Below are 27,942 nucleotides of genomic sequence, written 5' to 3'. Positions count from 1 at the left end.
TCATTTGGAGAACTCTTAACACAGCCAAAAATAACTCTCTCAAAAATAACATCACAACCAAAAACTAAAATGTGATCACCGGCAAGAGAAAGGAATCAGGTTTTTGACCGAACATGATCAGTTTCTGTGCTCTAATTACTGTCTAAAAATGTTGATAGATATTTTCTTGATTATCTGAAACAATTTATTTTATACGTTTTTCTTTATTGTTTAATTATATTCTTCAACTTTATGCCATCAGTGTTGTGTCAGTTTTCCCCCTATGGTATCAAATATCTGTGTTTGGAAATAAGAAGTGAAGTTTTTTCTTTTTTCTCAGGTTCCTAAAGTGACGCACACAGAGTTCTGTCAGGGACGGACCATGCGATGGGCGTTGGCCTGGAGTTTCTACGATGATGTGATTGTTCCGGTGAGTCTGTGTAGATCTTGTTTCTCTCCCCTCGTACACTGCTGCACACTCCAGACTCAACAGATTGTTTTGTGCTCATTATGGCTGAGGAATGAAATTCAGCACCTTTTTGTAGTATTTGAAAAATAGAGTTGACATTTGATACCTTTTTAAATAAAAACACAGATGAGTAATCTCAATCGTCCATTTTGCTGTGTAAGCTGCCCCCTTTTCCTTCTGCTGGCTGTTTCCAAAACGCCACGGCCTTCTCCTCAATTATGCATCCTCTCGCCCCTCTGCAGACTTACCCTCTTTCCCTCCAGCCCCGTTCCATTAGAAGCACTTATTCCGTCCTCTGGGGAGACGTTTATGTGATTTTTTAACATGCTCTACCCAGGCAACAGTTGCCAGGGCAGGACTGTTTGCGTACAACACCGAACCATCTTCTGGTCTGGACAGTGAGAGAGCTGGAGGCAGGCACAGTGAGAAACAGTTATAGGACTAAGAATAGTGTTGGAGTGACGACAGGTGGAGGTGGGAGGGAGTCAGCAGGTGCAGCTGAGGCCATGTGACGAGGGCTGTTTTGTTGTGTTGTTGGACTCGTCTCTGTTTTGGCCTTTTCAGCAGAAAAGCAGTTGAGCAGAATGATTGGCCTACATTTCCTCCTGCGACCCTCCTCCACCACTTTCATGCACATCCATCGTCAGTTACACTCAGGAGCTGCTCGCCTTCATTGCAAGGCAGACCCCTCCAGCACGTGTGTTCAGCGCGCGGGTGTGCGTGAACGTGTTTACATGACAGAGATTTCTGCATGTGTAATTCCTTGCATGGCTGAGTACCTAATTCTGCCTGCATGTGTGTGTTCATGGTATATGTGTATGTATGTATGTATGCGCATGTGGGTGCTCATTAATGTTACATATAGACTTTAACATATGTGACACGCATGCAGCCGTGACCTACTTAACCCTCTTCTTACCAGGTCAGCCTGAAGACCACTATTACTGTTGTTACTTTGCAGTCATCTTCTCTTTCTTTCTCTTCTCCTGGTTTGTTTTGAGTTTATTTATCTCTGGATTCACAGTATTGACAGGAAGACACCCTCAGTCAACAGTCTTTGGTATAAATAGATTTTAAAATGAAGTTCAGCTTTAAGTTGCAGCTGCCTGTGACAGCAGCACAAATGCAACAAAACATAAATTGCAGGATGCTAACGGCTACTTGTTTGGCATTTGTTTTCATGTAAATGATCCACTTTTCCCAACGAAGGTCACAAATATTTAATTTAATTTTCAAAAGACAGGTCAACTTTTCTATTCATTCAATCTCCTGAACAACATCAAACCATGACTCATTCCCTGGAAGATCAGCTTTAAAGGGGAACTAACGCACCCAAATGTCAGAATGAACTGGTTGGCTGTCAAGTTGCATTATGGGTAAGGCTGGATTACACTCCCAAACAGACACATACACGGACACCGCGTTATGTGTAATATTTTTATTTATATTACTTTCTGTAGTCTGCTTATAAGACTTGTTCCACACATGCTCAGACATATTCCATAGTTCCTGGGTCTTCAAGAGGGAGTCCTCAGAGTTACTGCAGAGGGGCCAACAAATTATTGTTTACTTATATTGTGAACGTTTTTTTATTTATTCCAAAAAAGTTACTTGTCGGAAAATAGACGTTAACATGAAAACACCATATAAGATACATTTTTTAAAGCAAGCTAATCCAACCACATGCTAAATCGCTGCGTTTGATGTATCCGTAACAGCAAACTAGTCAAGCTAACTAAATATTATTAAATCATAATGGCCAGTTATCTGTATCATTATCCAAATGGTAAGGACATTCTTGTGAGCCACAGTGGGTTGTTTTGTCCCCACCACCTCAGAAACGACCCAAGAAAGTGCAGATGGTAAGGTTAACCAGCTAACATTAGCCATGCTACAGCTGCTGCCGACTTGTTTATACACAGCACTATCAGCTGCCATACATGTTACTCCAGCTCCACTTTAATATGCAACAGAATTCTATATAATATATCTAATAGGAGGTTAATTAAGGGGTCCTTGGCCTGAAAAACGTTTAAGACCCCGTAATAGGTTGTTGTAGCAGTCTGTGCTACTTCGTTGTCTGCTCCAGTTTCAAAAAGACTGCTTCGTCGGTTTTTATCTTCTTTTCTTCTACATGTATCCTTTGTGAGTGTGATGTGATCGGAGTTCAATGCTTTGTCTTGCACAATGTTGCTTAGGTGCATCACAACACAGTTGTTTGGAGTGGCATCTCACAGTGTCTCATATGGTTGACTTTACAGTCGATTGTCAAAGAGAGGATTTTCTTTACTGCATATAGTTATGGTATGGTTTGACCTCCAGGTCCCCACAGATCCTCCAACAGTTGTTGTGCACTTAGCTTCTGTTCTGGAGTGTTATAAAGACATTGAATGATACATTTAAAGGTGGAATGATATTGAGTCTTGAGGTTCCCTTCATCACCGAAAGGTAAGATGGATAACTGGAAAGAATGGATAGGCTGAAGGGGAGGAAGTGAGCTGATAAAGAAATCCAGCAGAAACAGACAAAAGGTTGGAGACTGTGGATTGTGAGATTAGAGCACTTACAGGCAGAACAGACTGCTGAAGGCTGCCAGGCTTTATCTGAGCCCTGAGGCAGGTTGTTGATGCTTATACAGGCCTAGAGGGGTCCAGGAAGGTCCAGAGTTCAGGAGTCCGTGCAGGGGGTTCTGGGAGTGGACACAAAGGAAACAGGGGTTTGGAGGAGAGGGTTGATCAGAGTATGACTTACAATGTTTGCCTGGAGGTGAAATCTGCAGCATTTTGTTTCTCCATTGTGTGTCTGTGTGTGCTCTCAAGAGGTCAAGATGGATGATTGGATGACATTACATCTGAAGAGAACAGCTCTCATTGGACCCTTACGCTTTTACTGTGCCTGGTTTTCAAAATTAGGGCAGGCTTTTATTATGAGGTTGTCATTTACCGAGACTGTGTGTGTGTGAGGTGAGAGTGGATAAGTGGGATTAATAATGGAGTGAAAGAGCAGCAGAGTCAGAAGAGGATGTGATTCAGTGGAGAGGTGTGTGTGTGTGTGTGTGTGTGTGTGTGTGTGTGTGTGTGTGTGTGTGTGTGTGTGTGTGTGTGTGTGTGTGTGTGTGTAAAAAACTGCACATGTGGATTTTCTTGCTCTTTGTCTGTGAATCTATGTTCATATCTGTGCATGTTGACTGTGTGTGTGTGTTTGAATCTGTGTCAAGGATGCTCCGTACAAACAGACGGGTTTGGCTTGATGGATTTTATTGATTTCCGTTCCTTGTACAACGAGCTGCAGGGCTCGCCGAGCGTGGAGGAAAAAAGGGGAGAGACGAGACGTCTGTGTGAAACAATGAGAAATAAAAGAAGCTCTAACAAGCAGCCAGACGAGGCAGCGTCAACCCATTAATTAAAGATGTCCATCTCTCTTTTAAATGCCCATTTACAAAGAACATATAATTGACTAAAAATCAATAGATGATGATTGAAAAACAGGAAACTTTGTCAATAAAAATGAAGCAGATGCAGGGAGGATGTGTGAATGAATGTATTAAACTTAAATGAAAATAGCAGAGGAATATAAAGTAAAACAATATTTTACAGACTACAAAGTCCTCTGATGTATTAACCGAGTAACGATTAATCCAAACTTGACTCTCAGATCAGTACAGCAGTGGGAAGGTCACAGTCTGCTCCTTCCCTCTGCCGTTTGTAGGTCAGTCGGCCATGCTGTCTGCTCCGTCACAGTACAGTGCAGCCGCAGACCCCTGCTGTCTCCCTGCTTTCAGTCAGCCTGCAGTGACTTTGCGAGTGCGGCGTCGGCATATTGGTTGCAGTGTTTCTCGTCAGGGACGATCGCTGCAGAGCGTCTGTTGTATGCAGACACGGTTGGCTAATGACCTCCACCGCCATCACAGCGTGACATTAGAGGCGATTAGATTTATGGAGCAGCTTTTAATTCAAGGCAGTTTCAGGAGGAGCTCACGTGGTTTGACCGCCATCTTGTGGTGTGTAGTGAACATGCATCGCTGCAACTGATAACTCATCATAACTAACAAGGATCTGTCTATCTTCCTGAGCAAAAGTATATCTTTTGTAGGTATTTTAAGGCTTTATAAGACGATAAGTAAAAATTGCGTTGCATATTGTATATCACTGACCATATATATCTTAAGATAATAAGAATATTATGGATTGTAGCTACTATAAATTAAAATCCAGCTGTTAAACTATTTTAATTAAATGTGCAGTCTTCGTTTTCGTCAATTAAATAAAATTATATACCGCTATGACTTTGTAATATATATCTTAAGCTGTTAAGAACTGGGTAAAGACTGACCAGTGTTTCCCCTAGGATGGAGTTGTGGCAGTGGAGGTGAGTGTTCGCCCGCGTGCAAAAGCAAAGCGCAAAGTGCACCCTGCCAGGAGGTTTCTATGTGTCTGTCGCCACCAGGGGGTCTCTTTGGGCTTAAGTACATAACAGTACATTTGTGCACAGTAATGAGCAGGGGAAATGTCTGTCTAGCTTACATATGAGGTGTCTCAAACTTTAGGAAAATACACTTTTATTGAACACAAGAAAAGTGTTAATCTTTAAAACAATTTTTGACAATAATTTCACAAAAAATATATTAACAACCAACCATATACAGTAAAATCACATAACACAAATACTAGAACAGTCAAAAAGGTCTGTGCCTCTGTGAAGTAATCTGTCAGCAACTTGAGATTGACAGCTTTCACGCGTCACAGTGGCCCTCGCGCATAGTAATGCTGCGTTCGAGACGGAAGGAATTTTCTGATTTCCTACTAGAAAAAGTACACTAGAACGCCACTCAAAGTCCGAGTCCTTACTTGTGAACTCAGCACAAATCCATCCACCCTGAATGATAATCCTGAATCTGTGATCAGTGTTGCTCGCTTCATGGTTGACATCTACCCGGTGCTTGTTAAAATCGTTGTGCTGACATTATAAGTAAACTCAAAGTTTCTCGTCGCACCTTCTCAAAACCTGCCGCGAACGTTACCTCCGCTGTGGTGTATGCTGAGAGACAGCGCAGCACGGAATAGCGGAGTTTAGCAGGGCGCATCACCTTTGATCACCATCAACCGGTAACGGTATATCTGGATGAATGTAGTGAAGGAGACCGCTTGCGAAGTTTCTTTGACAGAGACGATGATAGTTGCCAAGCATAATATGACAATAGAACCATGGACACTTGCAGCTGAAATTGTTATATTAAAGAGCAGCTTACAGCTGTAAGAAATGGCGTAACAGGCTTCAGTCACTCTGATGGCTTTACTATTAGCCATCTATTTTTACAATATTTATAGTTGTTGTTGGTTTTACACACCTCCAGGTTTTATTATATCTATAGGTTTGTAAGAAAACATAATTTATAGCTAATGTCTAAAGAATTTGCGATATTTTATGTGTGTACACACACACACTTATTATCTACTGTGTCAGCACTGTGTCTCACACCCCTCAAAGTGAAGGTGGAAGATAAAAACATCACACATCCTTCATGTGTAAGTAAAATCAGAACAAAATATGGTTATCTAACTGAGTTTGAGCTGGCGATTTTGTTGTAGTTTTGGTTCTGGATTTGTGACTTTTTCTGGGCGTATTATTTCTTGATTACAATTATCACTTAAGTCATGTCTAGCCTGTGATTTAGAATGCCTCCAAATGTCAACGACAACTAAATTCAGTCTGCAGCCTCAGAGTTTCTCAACCAGCTATTCTGCCCCGATATGTGACTTAAACCCACAGAAGAGCACAAGAACACAATAAATAACAAGGTAACAAAAGAAGCTAAATGTATCAAAAGTATGACATGAATGAAGTGGGTAAAGTCAGAAATATCGGCACAGAGTTGGCTAAGAACAGCATTAACAGAGCTGTAAATATTTTCAGGGGCAGGATATCAGTGAAATCTAATCTTTAGAATGTGATGCTGTTTTATTTGGCTGGAACATGAATGATTCTCATCATTTCTGACTGATATCAGAATGAATCATGTGCTTCTCATTTATGTTGACTGTGATACCGCAGGTATCTTGGCCATCATTGACTTTACGCATGCTGACAGTCTTGTTTGACTGCCACTCTGTTCCTCTGATGAACTTACATGATGTGAAGCTGTGTGTCCTTTGAATTTTTAAAATGCTCAAATTATTTTCTCTGTTGTTTAATTTTTTCCTAATCTCCATCTTTTATATCAGTCTCCTCCCAATAAGAAGCGTAAACTGGAGAAGGCACGGAAGCCCCTGTCGTTCACACTACCAGAGGCAGGACTGAAGGAGCTGCAGGCAAAGGCCAAGGGTCTAGGCGGTGCTGCCCACGGCCCTGTGGAGAGCATTGCTGCACTGCTGGAGAAAACACTCACTGACCTGCGGGTAAGCTTCCGGGCTGAACCGACACTGTTAGAAGAGGACAATTAAAGCCCAGTTTCACCCTAGCTAAAGTCAAAGGACTTGGGGGACATTAGATGTGCTTAAATATTCTCAGTCAGGTTCTTTGACCACAGTAACACACCTTACATCTCCAGTAAACCTCATCAACAGTCTGATTGTCTTCTGTGTGGTTCTGCAGGTGCTGCACAAACGTATCCCATGCAGTAAGGAGGAGCAGAGCCTCTTTCTAACTGCCGTGGAGAACACATGGATCCACGGACGACAGAAGAGACGGGAAAGGTCGCGTCAGTTGCGAGAGCTTCCCAGGGCGCCTCACTGTGCTGGAACCAGCTCTCAAACCGCTGTGGCCACAGCTGCTCCTGCTACAACTCCTGCAACTCATGACCAGTCTGCCTCCACTCAAGACGGCAGCACCCAAGGTGACAGCGCTGAAGATAAAACTACGTCTGCAGGGGAGCGAGCTGGTCAGCCAGTAGAGCAGGCTGGCAACGGCGCAACAAGAGAACAAAAAGAGGTCTTAGAAAATGTTTCGGCTGAAGATGTGAACATGGAAGCAGGGCAGGAAACTGTCCCAAAGGAAGCGCCTGCTGCAGCCAGCGAACCGCCCTCCAAGCGACCCCTGAGCCCGGGTGCAGTCGAACGCTTCCTGTTTAAGTGTCTGCTGAATGTGACGCTGGAGGAGCGTGATGTGGTGATTGAGATGCACTGGGTCGAGGGTCAGAACAAAGACCTGATGAACCAACTGTGCACTTACCTGAAGAACTCACTTTTAAAGTCTGTTGCAAAGTCCTAAACGGAGAGAAAAGAACAAAAAACAGGTCCTTTTTTATTTTTAAAACGGTAGAATCAAAGTGAAATGACAGTGAGTAAAGTCACAGAAATATTATTTTTAGACATAATTATTTGGACAGTTGAAATGTTTATAATGCTTTACTGTACACACCTTTTGAGAGGTTTATAATGTGTTGAACTCACTGTGACTTCTGGAGGTTTATTCCAGTTGATGTGTTGCCTTTAACTGAGTATTCTCATTGTCTTGTATTCTGCAGTTTACCTTTTTACGGTAATAGATACTGTACATTTGGTCTTCTGTGCTCAAACATTTGCAATAAATGTTCATTTTTCTTACATGTTTGCTACTTAAATGTTTACTTTTTACAAAAAAAAATTGCATTTTTGGTCTGTCATTTGTGCAGTACCTGTAACTGGCCATTAGAGGACAGTGTATGTGTTACTTCTGTGGGGGATTAATTCTGTCAGGATCTTTTGTATTGAGATTTAATCCTTTAATTGCTGCTTTATTAGACATCATCTTTATGAATGGCTTTGGAATGACACATTGAACCCGACGTGGTTTGTCAGTTGGCACGTCTTAAATTTACACACAGTCTGTGTAATTCAGGATGTTCCTGGAGCCCCTCTGTTTCCTGTGCCTGGAGAACGTTAAGTATTGTGATCCACTATTATTACTCTGTTGTAGCTGACACACTTCCTGACTGGAGCTGAACGAATAACAGGAAATGAGAGCTAAATATCCAGGGCTGTGTATCTGTACGTGCACATTCATTGTTGTTGTGTTACAAGCAAAAAAGAAGATACAGTTCCTACTTGTACGCCATGTCCCTCAGGTTTGCCAGGACTTTGACTCCAACAGCCACTGTGTGTGTGTGACAGTCATGTGAGGGCAACATCAAAGTTAAAACAGGCACTTAGTGTACTATTAGATTAGGTTACTGATAACATTTTAATGCTTTAGATGGTTACACTTGGCCAATGGGGCCCTTCATAAGTAGACTCTGAACTTATACCTCATTCAGGCTATTCCTGGATCTAGTCTGATGTAATAAAAGTAATTATATGAAAAAAAGTCGGCTAGAGCTGAAATGATTGGCTGATCAATCAACTACGTGACGGAAAATTAATCAGCAAGAGTTCTGATCATCTATATCTTCTCAAGCCATTAATAAAACAAAAAAGCCAACATTTGCTGACATCTCCAATAAATAAATAAACATGTTTAATTTCCAATGTTGTAATTAAGTTTAAATTACCATAACATATTTATGATGAAATACTTGCTTTCAAATTGGTCTATGTCATTCTTAAGTTTTGGAATGGCTGTTTCAGAGAACAAAGGATTAATCAGTTCACTACATGATAAATAGAAGATGGAATAATCAGTAAATAATTGCTGGCTGTGGCCTTAAAATGAACAAATAGCAACATTTAAATAAGTCATGTTTGTTAAGAAAATCATATATTTTATCATGACCAAATAGTTACGTAATGTTAACGTAATTTCCCAGTCTGGGATCATTAAAGTAATTCTGTCTATCTAATGGCATCAATTTGACACATTAAGAGGGATACAGCAACACATGCCTAGTATCCATGTGGTGCAGACGCGACCCCTAGTTGTTCCTCCCTCTAATTGGCGGATAAACAACACATCAATGAGATCTACTGCAGTGATGGTGATTCGACTTTGCATACAATAGACAATAGAAAACAGGAATTACATGTAAAAACTTAAGTGTAAACCTACTCGGGTAAAAAAATAAAAATAGCCATCGGGGCTTCCGTAGCGTTTCAAGAGTGATTTTCTTTTCTTTTTTAGAAACAAGCCACAAGTAGGCATTCAGATTTAACACATGACACAAGTGAGGCATAAATAGAAATTATGAGGCAGCTATTAAGACCTCGGTCTTTATAAATCCTAATCCTTACTAATCAGCTAAATGTTGTCTTAAAGAACGCTGTTTACTTCTTAGCTAACGTGGTTGCTAAGCGACACGTCTCACAGCGGTGTTACCATTGAGCTAACGTTAGCTGCCAGCCGTTTCTGCCGACATTTCCTCCATTTCGTCTTTAATAAACAGCGGCCAGGCGTGTGTATGATCACTTTTACAACTGTGACTCACCCGTTCGCAACACGGTAGTTAATCCCCATCCAGCTCTTGCTCCGCGTTTTCTCTCTGATGGGCACGGGAGGGGAGTGTGTCCGTCGGTGGGCGGTTACAAACGGTGCGTGATTCACAAACCTTATTTGTTCCCACTACTTTGAGCGCCATCTTGTTTGTAACTCTCCTACGTAAGTGGTAGAGTTTCTACTGAGGGGGTATCCGATTACCCTTTTTTTCCAGCGTTAGACTGGGAACCTCTCCCTGTAGTGCTGAGGCGCATATAGCATTTGCTTTATTCGCCCTTTTCTCTTGGAAAAAATCGAGGCAAAGTCTCCGTAAGTGGACAGAAATGAGCATCGAAACGCTTCTAGAAGCAGCCAAGTTTTTGGAATTGCAAGCCCAGCAACAACAGAAAGCACGTGGTAAGTTGGTATTTTATTAGAAATATACTTTGTGTCTCTGCTACACTGTCAACCCTGACGAATACAGTGGCAAATGCCTCAATTATCCAGTCAAAAGGTGTGCCCGAGAGATTGAGTTTTCTGAGTTACAGAGTTACATCAATTTACGCCATTCATGAACTGATTATAGTCTGAAAATCGCGGGTTTGTTGTTTTTCACATTAAAATACAAGCAGTAACTGACAGGATTGTGTTCAAGTCAGAATGCGACCTGTTAGTTTTACTTTCATATTCGTTTTTCGTGTAAAGACGTGTTGCAGAATTGTATTTACTCACACACAAACATACATGTCCGTGCATGTGACAGGCTGCCTGTGTTTTAACCCTAAATGGTAGCTGTCCACAATGGCTAATAAACATCCCCGGGCTGCTGCAGTATCAGGGGGTGACTGCATTGAAACCTGCTGCATAGACAGGGTTGTTACAGCGATAGGCTGCACGGTTGCATCACTGTAAACTTAACAGATTTCTCTCCATCCGCTTTACCTCATCGGTATGTTGGTGAGTGACTGCACGCACTGCTAGGAGACATTTAAAATCAAAGAAACAAAAACGTGAGAGTGTGAAGGGCGGTGGCGCAGGGGATGCCAAGCTCGTTTTACATAATGACCTGACATCGTCCGCCGGGGATCAAGTGACTCTGGCTTTCAGGCTTCCCCTACATGCATCTGTGCTGTTACTCGTTCCTTCCACCTATACGTGTGCTGTGTTGTTGTCTTTAACCACCGTGTGCCGACATGTTTCACGTCTGCTTGTTTGTCTCGTGTGCCAAAAAAACAAAACGAATCAAACTCCCCAGCCTTTCAGACGCTCGTGGAGAGCTTTGAATGTCTGTCGATGACGTGTACGAACCAGCCACGCCTCCATATGTTAACAACAGGAGGGGGGGGTGGCCCCGCCCCTTTCACCACGTGCGTGCCGGGCAACCCCTCCCAAAGATTGTTTATGAAGACGATGAGTCACTTGAGTAAGCCTCCAGCTTCACAAAAGGATCTGTGAAATACTTTTCTGAAAATTCAACTCAAACTAAGAACAGCAGCATGTCCATACTCAATAATGATTTTACTATGTGCTAGGCTATATTACTAGTTTAGTGTTTCTGTCAATTAAGATTCACAAAGAGAAGCTAAATGAGACCCTTGAAAGAAAAGCTGGAACGCACATTTTATTTCGATGATGGGAAATCTCTATTATTAGCTCTCAGCCGTTAATGAAATTAAAGTCTATAAATGGAGCTGATTATGCAAAGACAAATTGCTTTCATTGACTTTAAAAGAGAATCAGCTACACCCTACATACAATATGCTGTTGTTGCGCTCGTGATGTCAAAGAGCCACCCAGTGAAGACAAGAGAGCCAAACCTGTCCTCATCAGCATTGGATGTTTTACATTATTAAAATTTGCAATACAGGTTCCTCAAGGATTGCGAGACGAGGGAAATGTCTAGCAGTTTTAACATGTGTGGTGAAATATTAAATCAAAATACAGGTTATATACATGTGAAATTTCCATTTCCGATTTTGACTGAAACAAACAAATTGTGCATCCCTTAGGAAAAGATTAACTAATTATAAGTAGTTGTCTTGCTCGATTGTAAACAGAAAGCTGTGACAGTAGAACATATCCGTCACATGCATTGAGCACCTTTCACACATGCTCTCTGCATGTTGTTGTCCGACAGTCGGCCTACTTTGGCATTAGTAAGATTTGTAGGGCATTTCTTTTTGGCTAAAAGTTGAGCAAAAACTCCCACATTTCCAATAAAGGCAAGCACATTATTACAATGTTCTTTTGGTACAGCTTGAAGGGACCTGAATGTACCGCAACTAGACCTTGGCGACCCATTTGAAACTACAGATATGACTCAGACCACTGGTATATATTCAAGCTTCAGAGGCTAAATTAACTAGGCCTATATAGCAAACTTGAGAATGGTTCATCACAGAATTTAGTTAACTGCTCTCCCTCCACGTTAATGACAAGATAACAAGCCAGCAGCCCAGATACGTTGAAGTAAACAAGCTCTCCTTGTGCATTATACTTCCTTTTAATAAATGCTCAGTATTTAGCATTTCTCCTCTATCAATGTCATGTTTCAACAGTCATCATTGAACATTTTCCTAGAAGGAGACCCATGTGTGACTTTATTTTAGCAAATGGATATTTAAAGAAAGCTCAGAGTGAGAGCTCTCGCTTCTTTCCTCTCCCAGCTCCTCCCGCCATGCTGCATTGGGAGAGCAGAGTCCTCCCCCTCCTTCTCCCTCCCTGCTACTGTAGAGCAGGTCACTGTGTGGAGAAAAGTAGGCCAGTGTTTCCAATGTGCTGCTGCAGTTATATAACGTCTATAGAAAATCCTCTTGTTTTTTAAGTGTTTCACTGATTTTCTCCCAGAATAGGCACTCCTCTCTCTTGTCTGCGTCGGTACCACCAAACTGAATTATTTGCGTCTAACAACAGGGCATTCAAAATCTTAAGAAAGAGAACAGAACATCTTGTTCTTTTTAAATTTCCTTCACTCTAAAGGCACACCTTTTCGGTGCAATTTAACATGTATATGTAGCAATAAGTGACATGCTTGACTGTTAAATATGAGACTATAAAACAGTTCTCCAGAGTTGGAAATGTCCCTTCCTCTTTCACATGACTTGTGAAGAGCGCTGCATAACTGTCGGCACAATATTTGCATATAACAAAAAAGAACATAAGACTACAGATGCTTTTATCTGCTTCACTTAATATCAAATTAACTGCTTTGTTTTTTAATAGTTGGGCTAAGCTTCAGGGAAAAGTGTGTTGGTGCGCGTCAAAGCAGGGCTGTAATGTTCCTGAACCTTGAACTCTGAACTGATGGACAAACACAACTTTTGCAGGTTGTAATCATGGGGGACCTGCTCTTCAAAAGGAGTGTCCATCATATCAGGAAAAGTTTAATCCAAGCCACTAATGCTAAATACTGACCTCTCAAGATCTCCAATCTTCAACTTGCTTTAAATCTCAATAATTAATTACAAGGGGAGAGAATTTTCATGGTGTATTGCACCTAGTTACTGGTTTATTAGATACACTTAGCTAATACTAATGCAGTCTAATACAACAGTCTTGAGGTAAACCCTACCTTCACGAAAGTTATGTTTAGTTTATATTGTTGTTTTAGAGAGGTCATGATTATTTTGTAGGCTGCAGTGCATTTGTAGTGCTGTTGAATTATATTGTATTATACTGGCAGGTGTTTCTATTAATTTGTCTATCCCATTTAGCTGAACTACTATTGTACCTGACAACCTGGCGAGTGATATGCGACATGCATAAATCTTCTGGTGTGATTTATCTTCACAGTCGTGATATCTCACACTTAGTAACTGTATCTGTAGTTCTGCTGTGAAGGGAACAGTGTGTAGTGCTGCAGTCACCGCGATCCACTTCATAATAATGTTACTGGCGACTACATGTTTCTGACATCTCTAATACTGAACATCACAGCTGCCATAGCAACAACACAGCCATTTCTCCAACATCCATACATTATTGAGGGGTTTTGAGTATGATTGGAGTGAACAATAAGGCTGATGAAGCTCCATGATGCCAACTCCTTTTTATTGCCAAAATACTACAGTATTGCACATGTTATTGTGTCAGTTTCTCTGAAGTCTTGGGGTTTTTCACATTTTCAGTTACACTCTCAGCGGATGGACTTTTCTCTTATTTGATGTGATTTCTTCAAAGATGACTTAAGTCACAAAAGTGGATATTTTTTTGTTTGTACATCAAATAGGCTCCTTTTAGAAGTGATCTCCAGTAACATGCTCTCAGATAGGTTTACATTAGTAATGCTGGACATGTGCTGATGGTAAAGGTTCCTTAAGGTCTTGTTTACACCAGGCATTGACATGTGTCCTGTATGATTGGATCACAAGTGGACAGCTTTAAGTATGTCACCTCACACCTGGCAATACAATGCATCTCCACTTGCATCTTGTGTGAGCACCTGTGTGGATCTCACCTCCCTGCTCTATATGTAAATAAACACAGGCATCATTTATGTTTGCGCACCACATACATTGTTGTTTTTAAGTGGTGAGAGGCAGCAGTGTTTTCCCATGCTTAGACTGCTAGAAAATAAGAGAAGAATAAGACCTTGGTGCTCAGGTAATCAATCAGCCTAAGTGGAAAGCAGACAGTCTCCACGCATGACCATTTTGCCAGTTGTTGTAGCTTTTGTCTGTCTTGCACCTTAATATGAAGCATTAGTGCGTGAGTTAATACATACTTCTTGAGCATTCGACGGTTTAGCAGAGTGTCCAGGACACATTGACATACACACTGCTAAAAGATTGTGACCTTTGGGCACAGATCACATACAAATGTGGCGTGGGCGATCTGATCTCAATATGTCCTCACACCTATACGTAGAGCTGTTCACTTGTGATCTGATCACCTAGCATGTTAATGTAAATAGGACATGAGGTCAATCAGTAGGACGTGCCGCCATTAGAGCAGTGTGTGCATGCAGCTTGCCAGGGGTTTTCCAAAGATGCAAAGAAAAAGCGAAGTACTTTCCCTCCTAGCAGCTACTGAGAGATTTCTTCCTGTTTGCCCATTTTTATTTCTAGTAATTGTTATGGTCACTATTTGACCACAGAAAGTGATCACATGAAATAACTTTCTGCTAATAATGGAGCACTCTCTGCTGTTTCTGTCAGATATTTGTCCTGATCTTTCTGGAACAGTTTATTTGTGTTGAGAAACAGAAACCTGCTGTAAGTGACCGACATCATGTTACACAAGTTTTGGATAACAGAGGTCAACAAGTTCTGTGTAGAGACACTTGTTGCAGTATAATCAAGTCGAATGCGGCAGGTAGTAGTCCATGGTTAGTGTGTTTTTTATGTCGATTACCAAAGACTTATTTTAATAGTTTGTCAGTTGTTTGTTTATACGAACAGTATATAGGCCTGATTTTATATCCTCTCATACACTCACATATCTCAAATAAAAATATCTTGAAGGGGCACTTTGTAGTTATGGAGAATTAAAACTCAGAATTTTAATATTTACAATATTAATGAGAGAATAATATGAAGTCAGAAGTATTTATCTTTTCCATAAGTCAATAAACTAGCTGTTCTCAGAGGAAAATAAGGTTGCTAGAAAGGTGTCAGAGTCCGCAAAATATAACCAAAAAGTAAAACAGTCTTAAATTGCGTTGTCCTTTTAAGGTCATTTGGTTTATTCAGTTTTTTCAGTCATGAAAACTCACCTAGTGCACCTTTTAATCAACGTCAGGTTTCTATTATTGACTGCTTCTCAATGATTTAACAATCATGAAATGTATTTATATTTTTTGGCGTGATACTGTGGTCTATAGTATTTTAGTGTCTTTTTCTTATTTTTGCCTGCCTTGTTTCTTCCACAGAGGATGAGCTAAAGGAGAAGCAGCGTCTGGGGCAGCTGTCAGAGGAGAGGCACTCTGATTTGACCTATAACTCAACAACCCAAATCAACAATGTTTCCAAAGTTGAGGAGCTCCGCACTGAGAGCAGCCTGGTGCCCATACCACCCTCTCTGCCTCCACCCTCCATGCCCATCACTGTCATCCCCATCCCTGTGGTCACCCCCAACCCAACAGGCTCACCCACTCTGCAGGTCGCCACACTCTCCCCTCCACCTGCTGCTACTCTGCCACGCTCTCCGCAGCCCAAACCCGACCACCAGAGCTCTGTGCTGACCAACAACCACAAGCAGCTGATACAGAACCATCATCACCCACAGCTTGTCACCCAAACTAACAACACTAAACTGTTGCAGCAGACACCTCAGCAGCTGGTCCAGCGCTATCCCGGTTCAATCGTCTCACCCCCACAGCAACATGCCTTACTCCCCCAGTCGGGCCCTGTGCTCCAGCAGGCTCCTCTACAAAACGGTCCCATCAGCCGGGGAAGTCCTCCTGATGATGGCCGTAACCTTGACAACAAGAAGAGGCCTGGAGGGTCGGTCTAAACCTATTAACTTGTTTACATTATTTATCAAATATGTAATTTTTGTCTATCAATACCTAAGTCTGTAAAATGTAACTGATTACTTTTGAGCTGTAGCCTCCTAAAACCAAAAAAACATTTTTTGTAACAATTAAAGAAAAGCTACATTTAGCTATTGTGACGCTATTATGTTATTGGTATTTATTTCACCGCTAAATGACAGAAGTTCTACTTTAAATTGGACTTGCACGACAGAATATTATCACCATCACGAGCAACAAAGCAAGAAAACTTGTCTTTGGTTGATTTTGATTTTTCTTGTCACATTGCCCTTTTGGACACCAAATTCTTACTGTGCTCTCATTTGTGCTCTTTCAGGGCAGGCACAAGAGAGGTGCATAACAAGCTTGAGAAAAACAGGTGGGTTCAACCTGTCTACCATAGGGCCTCCTTAAAGAGAAAGATTATCCTTCATATTGTTACCTTTTGAATATTAGTGTACAGGTTACATAGTGTTTTTTTCCCCTCAGTATATCAAAGTTTTATCTGAGTGATTCCTTTTTTGTAGTCGCAGTTCAATTTGAATGCTAAGCTTAATCGTTTTTAGTCAAATACACAAATCGAATACCTAGTTGTGTAATCTAAAGTAAAGTGAGGCTCCACCATTTCTGCTGACTCAAATGCCTTGTCTGTGTCTTGTGTCTGTCAGACGAGCGCACTTGAAGGAGTGCTTTGAGACGCTGAAGAAAAACATCCCCAACATAGACGAGAAGAAGACCTCCAATCTGAGCGTGCTAAGAAGTGCGCTGAGATACATTCAGGTACACTGCTAGTTTCCGAGGTTCTAAATGTGTACTGTGGTGTCTGACTTTTGTAAGTCCATATCATTATTTTACCACAAGCCTTTCATCATTATGTGAATGCCTCTGACTTTTTCCCTGGAGAAGTGGGTCAGTGCTTGGACAACTTGACTCTCCTTTATTCTGTTGTCTTCAGAAACGGGTCACTCTAAGTTATTTGGTCCAAGTCTCAAGCAAGTCCCAAGACATTTTTTCTTGGGCAACATTTCAAGTTGAGTTTTCAGTGAAGTCAAGTCAGTTATCTCCCCCCAAGATTTCTGCAGTCTAACTTACAGTTTGTGGTCTTCAAAGAAAAAAGACAAGGTATTATTACCTGTCTAGAAATTATATTATTGGCCAGTTTATCCACCCTGTTGAAAATGTATGATAATACATTGAATTTGTGTTATAAATATTGATATTCAGTGAAATTAATGTAATCAAGCAAAACAATAACTTGACTGTAAAAGCAGATTCATTTCAGATTTTTCTTTTCTCACATACTGGTGCTTTGGGATTGTAGGTCGGGTCGGGCTCTGTTCCAAATCATCAGTATTTGTTGAGTTGGGAATGGGACTCAAAAATCCACTTTTGTAAAAAGTGGGTGTTTAAACTTGTGTTTAATTTATTGGATTAATTGTTAAACAAATTCTATTACAGAAGTAGAGATTATTATCAGTTTTAGCCTGTGGTCTGCATCGCCAGATATCTGTGAATCTAGTAAAGACTTGTTTTACAGGTCTATAGACACTTACGATTACTTCTTGCTTCCATTCTTTTGAAGCTAAACTGACACATGATCCAGAGTGTCGAGTACAAGAGGAGAGGCGTTTGTTGAAAAACAAATAAGCTAGCTGTTAGCTCACCTGGCATGAACCATGCATTAAAAAAAGAATACTCTTATGAATAAGCGTGATCACAAGTGTCATTATCAGGATTTGCATATGAGGTTGTGAACTTGAAGACACACCGATGATGTATGTATGGCTGTATGTGTTTTCTTCCAAGTGATGGTTATTTACATAATGTGGTCCTGCTATTCACAGACGAGTCTTTATTTTTTTAGGCCAAAATTGATTTTAAAGGACGCAAGTACAAGATAAGTGGATGTCAGACGGACTTATCATTAAGTCTGCGATAAAAAATACATGTACTACCAATAGTCAGACCAAACATGTTCAACACCTATTGAAAACCTCTTGGAGAATATCTTCAGCTTTCTGCCGCAACACAGTTCCGCCTTTTGTATTTTTGTGATTAGTTCCTTCTTTTCTGAAGAATCTCTAATACTTCCTCATTTGTACACATTTTTTTTTTTTTTTTTTTAAGTGCCTCCAGTATTTATTACCAGGAATTTGTGCCATGTCCACAGGTGACTCACCATGTGTTTGAGTCAGGCCCTCACTGTGAGAGCATCCTGGTTGTAAACAGCTGGTGCAAAGGTCCACCACTGGTCTACTTTAACTCCTTCAGACTGACTGTGCTGCTGAGCGTGTCACATTGTTTAATGTGGGTCATTTTTCTCCTATAGGTAGACACTGTAGTGTGGCCGTTTTAAATCTGACAGTTCACCCATGGACTTAGGTTGGCATCAGGTGTGTGTGTGTGTTTTTTTTTTTTTTTAAACAGTACATCCAGTATTCTAGTTTTTACTGTATTTACATTTTCTTAGTTATGACTGGGGTTTGATGTTGGGCTTACATGATATTTAGGTAATTATTTGGTTAACTTATTAGGTACTTGGTTATGAACACCCCCATGAAAGAATGAACCATGTAGTTGTTCATTTCCATCATTATTATATGAGCGTGTTGTTGGTATACTAATGTAGTTTTTGCAGAAGTCAGTGAGCTGCTGATTTGATGCTCTGAGTAGCGGCAGCAGCAGCTTAGTTATTCCTCTCTGTGGGTGGAAACTAGGACAGAGTAGGTGCAGCGCTTGTCACCCAATCTCCCTCCCTCCCTCCCTCCCTCTGTGTGATTAAGCAACATGGTGTTCAGTGTGCTGCGTTCCACTGGCAGACTGACCTGCCTTTCTTTTATTCCTGTCACCAGCTGAGCTAGACAAGAGATATATTTAAAGCCAATAGACAGAGGACAAAAATCAGAACTGATCTCCCCTCTGCACTAATGTACAACCTCATGAAGTCTAGCTAGACACAGTGGTTGAGGTATCCCAATCAAATTTAATTGACCTTAAACCATATATAATGTTTATAACCCTGTGTGTGACAGTTAGTGCGTTGTAGGTCACTGTTGTAGTTTGTAGGTTACTCTTTTGCGTGCCTGTTTGTCACCAGGTGGCTTTTTTTCATTGGTTGGTGTTTTGTTATGGAGGGCTGGAGCAAAAAGGGTGAACTCAAGTTGATGGGAGGTACAAAAGCAAAGCACGTGCACACTCCGTCATCTTGACATGGGTGGTACAGACGTGTGTCCTGCCTGCATACACCTCCCTCCCCGCCCCTGTCTTTGCTCTCCTCTGCGGTGGCAGCAGAGAAGCAGCCGAAACACCAAAACACAGAGATCAAGAGAGGTTCAAATGAGAGGCTTTAGGCTCGGCATCACATTTCATTTGATTTATCTAGCCTGTTATGTTCACTTGGAAGTCTACATAGTTCAAGTTCCTCATTCCAAGTCCAAATGACTCCACAAATATGACCAGTACCTTACATTCAAATAGATTATTTATATTTTTTGATTGTGTAAGTTAAAAGAGCTGTACATGATTCTGTGTACATCGAGTTCCTGAAAGCTTTCCCCCGAGCCTGTAGCGACGCTGTGAAAGCTGAGGCTATAAAATAAGCCCTGATGCTTTAGAGCTCCTCCTCTCTGCTCCCCCTCCCTCCATCGTCGTTCTCTCTCTGAGCTTTTAAGGCCACATGAGCAGCAAGCACATGGCTAGCCTGAGCCGCGTGACGTCACCCCCCGTGCTGGGCCCCCGCCCAGCACTGCAACAGGCAGGACTCACCGTACCAGCAGGCTTAGCTGCCAGCAGCAGGGAGGGAACATGGAACGGTAAACACAAGGCTCGGTTTACTCTGCTCGCGCTTCATTTCCCTCAAAGCTGACTGAACTTGTTCCTCCCCTGCTTGCCAGTCTGAAACGTGTCATGCCATCTGGTGGAGAACATGTAGAGAGTATAGAGGTGTTTAAACGTGCTTCGCACTCAAAGTAAATGCCATTTCATTGTGCACCTAATGGCAGATTTCACTTGAAGCATTGCCTAAAAGAAAAGTTGCACTGATTGCTTTGACATTTTCTGAATCACGAAAAACCATGAAACATGATCAGTCTTTATTGGCAGTGGAGGTCACTGTTCTTTAATATTTAAAGTTTTTTTAAGGTCTCTGCTTAGTCTTTTCAAGACTACAGTCAAGCTCAGCAACTAATACATTTTGCTTGATGATAATTTTTATGGAGAAAGATGAGAAATTTCAGCAGGGTTATTTCCTTGTTTTACACAAACAACAGCAATATGTCAGAGTTCCACAACACAGCTGCATGTGCTGGAGCATGGTCTGGACTATCGACCAGTCAAAAACACGATATGGTAATTAGGTCAGTTATGGCCAGCAAAAGCTTGCACACAAGGAACGGTGTGCAAAAGTAGGGATTTTTTCCTGCAGACAAGCCTTTTATTGTTGCAGTCAGGCACCACGTGAAGCTCTCTGGTCCAGCTCGAAGGCAGAGTGAGACAAGGGTTTATGGTTACAACACTGTCACAAGACCTGTATGCAGAAGCGTGATCAGTCAGCCAGGCTGAGCAGCATGTCTGCAACGTGGCCTCTTGTGCTCCTGGCCCTTTAAGAAAAAACCCAGCCTTGTGCCGTCTGCTGCAAAAGTGAGTCAGTGAGTACAGCTTGTATTGCTCTCTTTCAATCCCCCGCTATCTGCCGCCCTCCCTCCCTCTCCTGTTCTCTGTGGGGCCATGTGCTTGGCACTCGCATTGCTTGGGACGGCGCTCGAGCACTGTTTACCTTCCACACACACACACACACACACACACACACACACATAATGCAGCCTATCCCTGTAGTGATCTAGATTTTCACACGAGGCCGAGGTGGGGCCTCGTCTCTTTGGAGGGAGGAGGACCGGAGGCTTGGGGGGTGCGGCCATGTGCCGTGAAACAAAAAGGTACTTGGCACCTTTTGTCCTACCAACCTGGTGACATGATTAACAGGGTGTTGAAGTCATGTGGCATCCATCTGCGACAGACTCACTGATCAGGTTTACATAGTTAATCTTAGGCTAGCTGTTTCTTAACAGCTCCGTCCACCATCAGCACTGTAACAGGGAGAGTTCAGTGGGTTTCGGTGTTTGTGGAGCGATTCTTCTCTCCATGAGTCATAGATTGTGGCATGCACATTTGTGGCGCCACTCATGTAATGCTGCCTGCTAAAACATGAGGGTAAAAGGGAGGCAGCCAGCCCTTTTCACTCCACGCGTCACATATTTTGTACACTCCTTAATACCGTTACGCTCTGCCCGACTGACTGATGGTGCTTAGTGTATCAGGCCCTCAATGCTCGGTGCTGGTGTCTGATCATTTTCATAATTACACCCAGGCTCTATTTAAAGAAACCGCTACACGTTCAAACAGTGTTAGGGAACACTAAACAGCGCCTTTGGCACATAAAGGTGTGTGTGGTCTTTTTGGTGACTGAGGAAACCTTAAGGAGGTTTTCAGCTGTTTCCATGGCAACCAGAGGCAGGGGCATTTCAGTACACTATGTGTCGAAGCCGAGGATCCTGTCAACGTGCTCAGACTGAAGTGCGGATATCAACAGCTCTTCTGGTTGACAGAGATTAATGTGTAATGAGTGTTTTGCGAGTTTGTGAAGGATACGAGTAGTTCTGCTCTCTGTGCTTCAAAAAACAATTAAAATACAATAACTTTATTGTTTGAATGACAGTGTTTGTGACTGAGAACACTTGAATCAGAACGATTCTCCAGAAGCACTTGACCACTGTCAACATTTCACAAGTAAGGAGATATAGCAGATGTTTTCTTGTTTGTTTTAAACAGAGATTTGCTGTTAATATTGCAGAGTATTGCCAATATAACCGCAACTGTGTATAGGTTGGTCGACAAGTAACAAAATACTGTAATGTCTTCAAGTACGTATATCAGTATGAATATTTGTCATAAACACAAATAATGGCTAGTTGATAGACAGAAAATAAACTGCCAGCTATTTTGATCGCCAATTAATCGCCTCAGTCATTTTTGAAGCAAAATTATCAAATATGAAGAGTTGATGGGTTTTGGACATTTTATTGGACAAAATGACGTTGATGTTTGGATTTTGACATTTAAAAAAAAAAGACGTAACTATTAATTGATTAATGGTAAAATAATCTGTAGATTAATCAACAATAGAAATAATTGTTAGTTGCAGCCCTTAAACGCAAAAATTTTTTAGGGATTGTTTAACATTTATGCAACTACCTGTATTGTCCTGTAATTTCAAGTTCTTCGCTTAAATAACCAGATTAAATGAGTCATTCATGTGGACTGAATTGGATTTCTTTTGTTTTTGTCGTACCGTTCCTTTGCCAAACTAATGTGACTTCCTCTATTTGTGTATTTGCGTATGTGACTAAGAACAATTTTAATGGGACGCAGCCAAAGCACAGCCCGCTTGCCTGTGCATTTCTAATCCTGGATAAGGACTAGAGACAGGTGCTGATTTACACTAGACCCGCCTTTTGTCCCCATTTGCTATTTCTGTACATGTATAATATACAGTACTGTCTCCCTTCATATAGCTCTACAGTAAGACAAACTCAATACAGATGCACTTTTCTTAATCCCAATCTCTCACACATGACTTGCACAGGTACACTCACACACACAAATCCACGGTGGTATGAACACTGACAGGAAGTCCACCCTTTGAGGAAATGACTTTATGATCCTGAGTCATCAGGTTGCTGGTAACAGATCTCTCACTATGTAATTTCCCTGAGCCTCTCCCAGCGAGGCCGCAGTCGGACACTTTGACCATAAATTAAACAAAGTGTTGGATGTCAAAACACTAATCCCTAACAGCATAACTCTGTCCTGTCTGTATTATATTACTCAGGGATAGAGTTCTGCAGAGTTTATATTTTGTTGCTTTATTCTTACACACTTGTTTGTTATAGTTTTCATATGCTATTTAAGCTTCTCCTCCTGTTGCTGTGTACAGGGAAGTCCAGCTCAGTTTGTTTGGTTTTGCCTAGTGTCAGCTGACAGGTTAAGGGAAATTGGGTCACAGAAAGCCACTGCCTGGAAGCACCTCCTACTTTCCATACTCGTCTCCTTCACCCCATCCTTCCCTCCTGCTCCTGTAGCTGTTTTTTTGCGCCCTCCACACAGGCTCTGGTCGCAGGTTTATTTTTAAATCATTATTTGTTGACCCGAGCCTTATTAATCGGCTCTAAGCACAGGAGGCTTCCTTTCTGAGGTTTACTGGAGTGGAGCTGCAACGATTAATTGATCGGTTGTCAAAATGAATCTCAAATTATTTTGATAATCTATTAATTGAGTACAGAAACATATTCAAGATTATCTGATTCCAGCTTTCCTAACTGAATACTTTCTAGTTTTCTAATAGTTTCTTTACTTTTCTATGACAGTAACTGAATATCTTTGGGTTTTGGACAAAACCCAAAGGACGTCATAAACTACTGATCGGTTAATAATCCGATTATTAATTGCAATAATCGTTGGCTGCATCCTACTGAAGTGATGTGCTTTTGTTTTGAGCCTTTTTCTACAGCTAACCACTAGAAACCCACTGGTTGTTGGTGGATGACTAATACATGAAGTAATGAGAAAATCTCCCCCTTCTGTTGATGCCTGACTAGAGCTGAATGTTGAATTGTCTGTGATTACTTACTGTGTGAGATGGAAGATAAAAAGACCTCTTTCACAAGTCAGATTTACTATTCACACGGTGAAGTTCAGAACATTTATTTAAAGTGTCAGAAAAATTCAATTTTATATTTTATTACAGAATATACATCTGCTCTGTGAACCAAACAACCTGTGCTCTCCCTTGAGGCTAAAAATAAGAAAGCAACAGGGGGAAAAAAATCAGTTTTATATGTTTATGTAGATGGAGACTTTGGTTTGATACAGGCAGATCTTGCAAAAAGCAGTGACAAGCAGGTGGTTACACTGACAAAAAACAGCAGCCTGCTGCACAACACAAACCTACAGACTTTGAACTACAACCACATTAGCTTCTTTTTGTGCCTCTTATATTTTGTGAAGCCCGGGTTTGAGGTGAACATAAATCAATATCACAGTCTGAGGCCTCAAACATTAGTACAGAATTGAATCAACACATCTCTGACGCAGTGTCAACAAAAGCAAAGCTTCACAAAGACAGGATTATTTGTTGTACTGGCTTATTGCATTATTCTGCACATGTGAACCCAATAAACTGGTAACAGTGTTTCTATACTGGTGGCAGGTCACACTATTGGTATGAGCAGTCACTCAGGTCAGCAATTCAAGAGTTTTACCCTCTTCTGCTTTCTCTTTTTAGACGTTGAAGAGGAAAGAGAAGGAGTATGAGCATGACATGGAGCGGCTGGCAAGGGAGAAGATCGCCACGCAGCAGCGATTAGCAGAGCTCAAGAACGAGCTGAGCCAGTGGATGGATGTGATTGAGATCGACCGCGTCCTCCGACAGACAGTACAGCCAGAGGAGGACCAGGCCTCCACATCCACAGCTTCAGGTGGGCTGACAGTCTGCCTTTGTATAGATATTAAGCATATTTTTAAAGTTATGTTAATCCTGTTAAATGTCCAATAAACCACAGCACCGAACCACTTTTTAGTAAAATAAATGCAGCAAAGTCACAACATTAGATCTAATAACTCTGAGCTGATTCTCTCATGTGTTGCAGAAGGTGAAGACATTATGGATGATGACCTAGAAGACGAGACGGCACCCAGAGCACAAACTGCCTTACCCACCGTGCCTCAAATCATGAAACCTGAGCTGCCCAAGACTGCAACACCGACTCAGACCCCCACCTTGACACCCACCACCACCAACACTACCTCCTTCATCACCCAACACATCTCCATCCAGCACAAAGCCCCTCAGCACCAGCCTCAGCTCCAGCCACTGCCATTGACTCTTCCACAGCAAGTGTCCAAGCCTGCAGTACTACCTACACTTATAGCTACAACATCCAGCACTCCCACCACCCCCAGTCAGCCCCTGATCCCCACCCAGACACAGATGGTGACCATGCCCAGTCTACACCCCACAGTTATTGCCCATGCTTCAGTGTCCCACCCCTCTGTCATCCAAGCAGTCAACCACGTCATCCAGGGAGGGGGTCCCAAACACATTGCCCACCTCGCTCCTGCCACCACCACCAGCTCTGTTCATTTAACCCCTGGCCATCAACCTATTGGCCACATCACCGTGCACCCAGTGGCTCACCTGAGCCAGCATCTGCCTGCCCTCTATCCCCAACCGGTGGCCGTCACTCAGCCAGCTGTTGTTGGTCACATCACCCACACCATCAACCACGCCCACCCTCAGTTAAATGGCACTGCACCTAACCAACAAGCTGCCACCATCGTAGGCAAGCAGACAGCAGTGAGCACCCAAATGGTGGCCCACCACCCGCAGCTGATGGGTCAGACAGTGCTCAACCCTGTGACAATGGTGACCATGCCCTCCTTCCCCATTAGCACTCTGAAGCTGGCCTGAACTCTGCCAAGAGAATCTCTGGGTTGTTAGACAGAGACGCCCCTCGACAGGGGAGAACCACATGCCTCAGACCAGGCCATGGACGAGGTCACAGTGAGGGCAGGAGAGCTGCTGGACACCTCGCTGATCCACAGAGTTTCATGATCATTCAGAAGCACTGCAGCTGATAGAAAAGCAGGGATCATTCCTCTGACAAAACACAAACCCTGGTCAGTACTAGACTAGCCATGTCCTGAAATCTGGAAGCTGAATTTAGGACATTTCAGGCTTCATGTGGTTGATAGTCATCACGTTGCGTGCGTGTGTGGCAGAAGTGTCGTTTTAGACCCTCACTTGCCATCCATTGTTGCGGATAATTGAACAGAAGTCATTTTCACAGGAAAATGCTGCACTACCAGCACAGTGTCACATGACTGCACCTGTTACAGTGTTGATATAGGTACTGAGTGGCATCTTGACTCCTCTATCATTGTGACTGCTGTGGATTAACCAACAGCAGATCATATACTCCAGAGGCTGCATTGGGTTTGAGGGCTGTGACAGAGTAGGATCAGAGTGTTCGACCTGCCTTAACCACCAACAGATTGGAAATGTGATTTAGAGGAGCTCCTCCTCTTCAGCAGAGGCACATGCTGCAGGGCTTGAGCAAAATCGCGGACTGGCGTCGAGCTCCCGAACTGGAGCTGCAGTCCTCATGATGGTGCATACAGTAATAGCTCCCCCTGCTGGTTGCTGGTGTTCAGTGTAAAGCTATTTTCTCTGTGACCTGAAAAAAGTCAAATGCAGATGATGTCATTCAAAAAACAGCCACTTAAATTTAAAGAAATACTGGTTATTTATCGCTTTCCTTTACAAAAACTGGCAGGTGTACTCTGAGCACAAGTTTAACTTAGTGTTTTAGGATCAAGTTATGTTTTTGTCACAGCTGCTGATATATATGAAAACATTTTTGCCAAATGGGATCCCTTTGTATATCTACAAGCCCCCTAAATACTAAATGTCTGAGATAAAAAACTCGATGTCTGTCTTCCGATGCTACAAAGCGAGGGAGATGTGTGTTTAGAGATTTTGAATGTGAAAACATAAAAAGGTCCATAAAAAAATAGCTAGAAAGGTGTGTTTCTGAATGTTAGTAGGATGTGTGTTTGCATGTGTTGAATGCATTCATGACTGTAAATTCAGTGACTGTGTTTGAAAGTGAGGACCTACAACAGTGCAGCCCGTCTTTGACAAATTGCGGTAGGGTTGTAAAATAATTTATCATCCATAACTTTGGGTTGGGGTCACTTTAAGGTGATTTCAGCAGCTGACATATATCCAATCAATGTGTTTTTTAAAGACTATCCTTTTCCAAAGCACTGTGAACATTTCTATTAGTCTACATGAGCAGCAAACATGCAGTTTAGTACAGCACCTGCTTTGTTCTCCTAATTTAATCTGAATGTACTGACCTGTGAAAGGATGTGGAGTAGAGCACTCATCAGAAGGTAAACCCCCTTTTTTAAAAAGAAAAATGCGATTACTTTATTAAAGTATGTGTATGTAAAGTGTAACATTTAAAACTGACTTTGTATTTTAAGATTTACTGTTTGTTTCATCTGGAGAATATTTTTTTCTGTTCAGTGTAAATTGGATTTTTTCCTGGGACCATGTACAAAGCTATATATCAGGGGGTGACGACTACACAGACCTCTTCCCATTTTGATATCACATTCGGCCACTTTGGAGAGTATTCACCCCTTAATGTTTTTTGTATTTTGTTCTGATGCAATATGATGATAACAGGGACCTTTTATGTTTCGTTTTTTTGCTCCTGAAAACTCAAGTACAAAGAAATACCTTCAGATTTTATGCAAATGATCAATTGAACAAATGCATTGTGACATCATATTGTAGCAAAACAAAATGTGTGAAAATGTACAGGGATTCAGATACTTGAAGAAGCATCAATATACATGTGTGTTTTCCCTATGGAGAAAGTTTAAGGTGTATATAGCCTGTAAATGTTGGGCTGCATTTAGATCTAACTCTATTATGTAAAAAGCTGGGGAAAATATGTAAAATACAAAATTTATTAAAAAAAAAGAAAAACTTAATAAATTGTATTATGTTTACAAATGTCTGACGTTTGTGTTTGAGAAACCTCTGAATAAAATTGTGGTTTTGTTTTTACAATTA

The 27,942-nt window shown here is 41.7% G+C and overlaps 2 protein-coding genes and 1 long non-coding RNA gene across 4 annotated transcripts in view; 2 read left to right on the top strand and 1 right to left on the bottom strand.

Annotated features, from left to right (window-relative positions):
- mettl16 (methyltransferase 16, N6-methyladenosine) overlaps positions 1 to 7,991 on the top strand; it is a 23,970-nt gene extending 15,979 nt beyond the window's left edge. The window contains exons 8-10 of the mRNA XM_030394613.1: positions 320 to 409; positions 6,670 to 6,843; positions 7,040 to 7,991. Of these exons, the coding sequence (XP_030250473.1) occupies positions 320 to 409; positions 6,670 to 6,843; positions 7,040 to 7,654 (879 nt within the window). The 3' untranslated portion in view covers positions 7,655 to 7,991. The remainder of the gene's footprint in view (positions 1 to 319; positions 410 to 6,669; positions 6,844 to 7,039) is intronic.
- On the bottom strand, positions 1,872 to 9,920 carry LOC115567772 (uncharacterized). The gene is made up of 2 exons (XR_003981254.1): positions 9,783 to 9,920; positions 1,872 to 3,137 (listed from the first exon to the last, which is right to left on the bottom strand). It is a non-coding gene; the product is annotated as an uncharacterized LOC115567772 (long non-coding RNA).
- Positions 9,668 to 27,942, top strand: mnta (MAX network transcriptional repressor a). 2 transcript variants are annotated; one of them, XM_030394597.1, is made up of 6 exons: positions 9,669 to 10,186; positions 15,639 to 16,212; positions 16,579 to 16,620; positions 16,910 to 17,021; positions 24,580 to 24,772; positions 24,944 to 27,942. In XM_030394597.1, the coding sequence occupies exons 1-6, from the start codon at positions 10,114 to 10,116 to the stop codon at positions 25,762 to 25,764; spliced, it is 1,815 nt and encodes a 604-aa protein (XP_030250457.1). In that variant the 5' UTR covers positions 9,669 to 10,113; the 3' UTR covers positions 25,765 to 27,942. The 2 variants fall into 2 exon arrangements, with proteins under 2 accessions (XP_030250464.1, XP_030250457.1); XM_030394604.1 differs by lacking the exon at positions 16,579 to 16,620 and having other exon boundaries at positions 9,668 to 10,186.

The sequence above is a fragment of the Sparus aurata genome, chromosome 2 (assembly GCF_900880675.1).
Source record: "Sparus aurata chromosome 2, fSpaAur1.1, whole genome shotgun sequence".
Classification (NCBI taxonomy): domain Eukaryota; kingdom Metazoa; phylum Chordata; class Actinopteri; order Spariformes; family Sparidae; genus Sparus; species Sparus aurata.
This window is presented reverse-complemented; position numbering and strand designations above follow the sequence as displayed.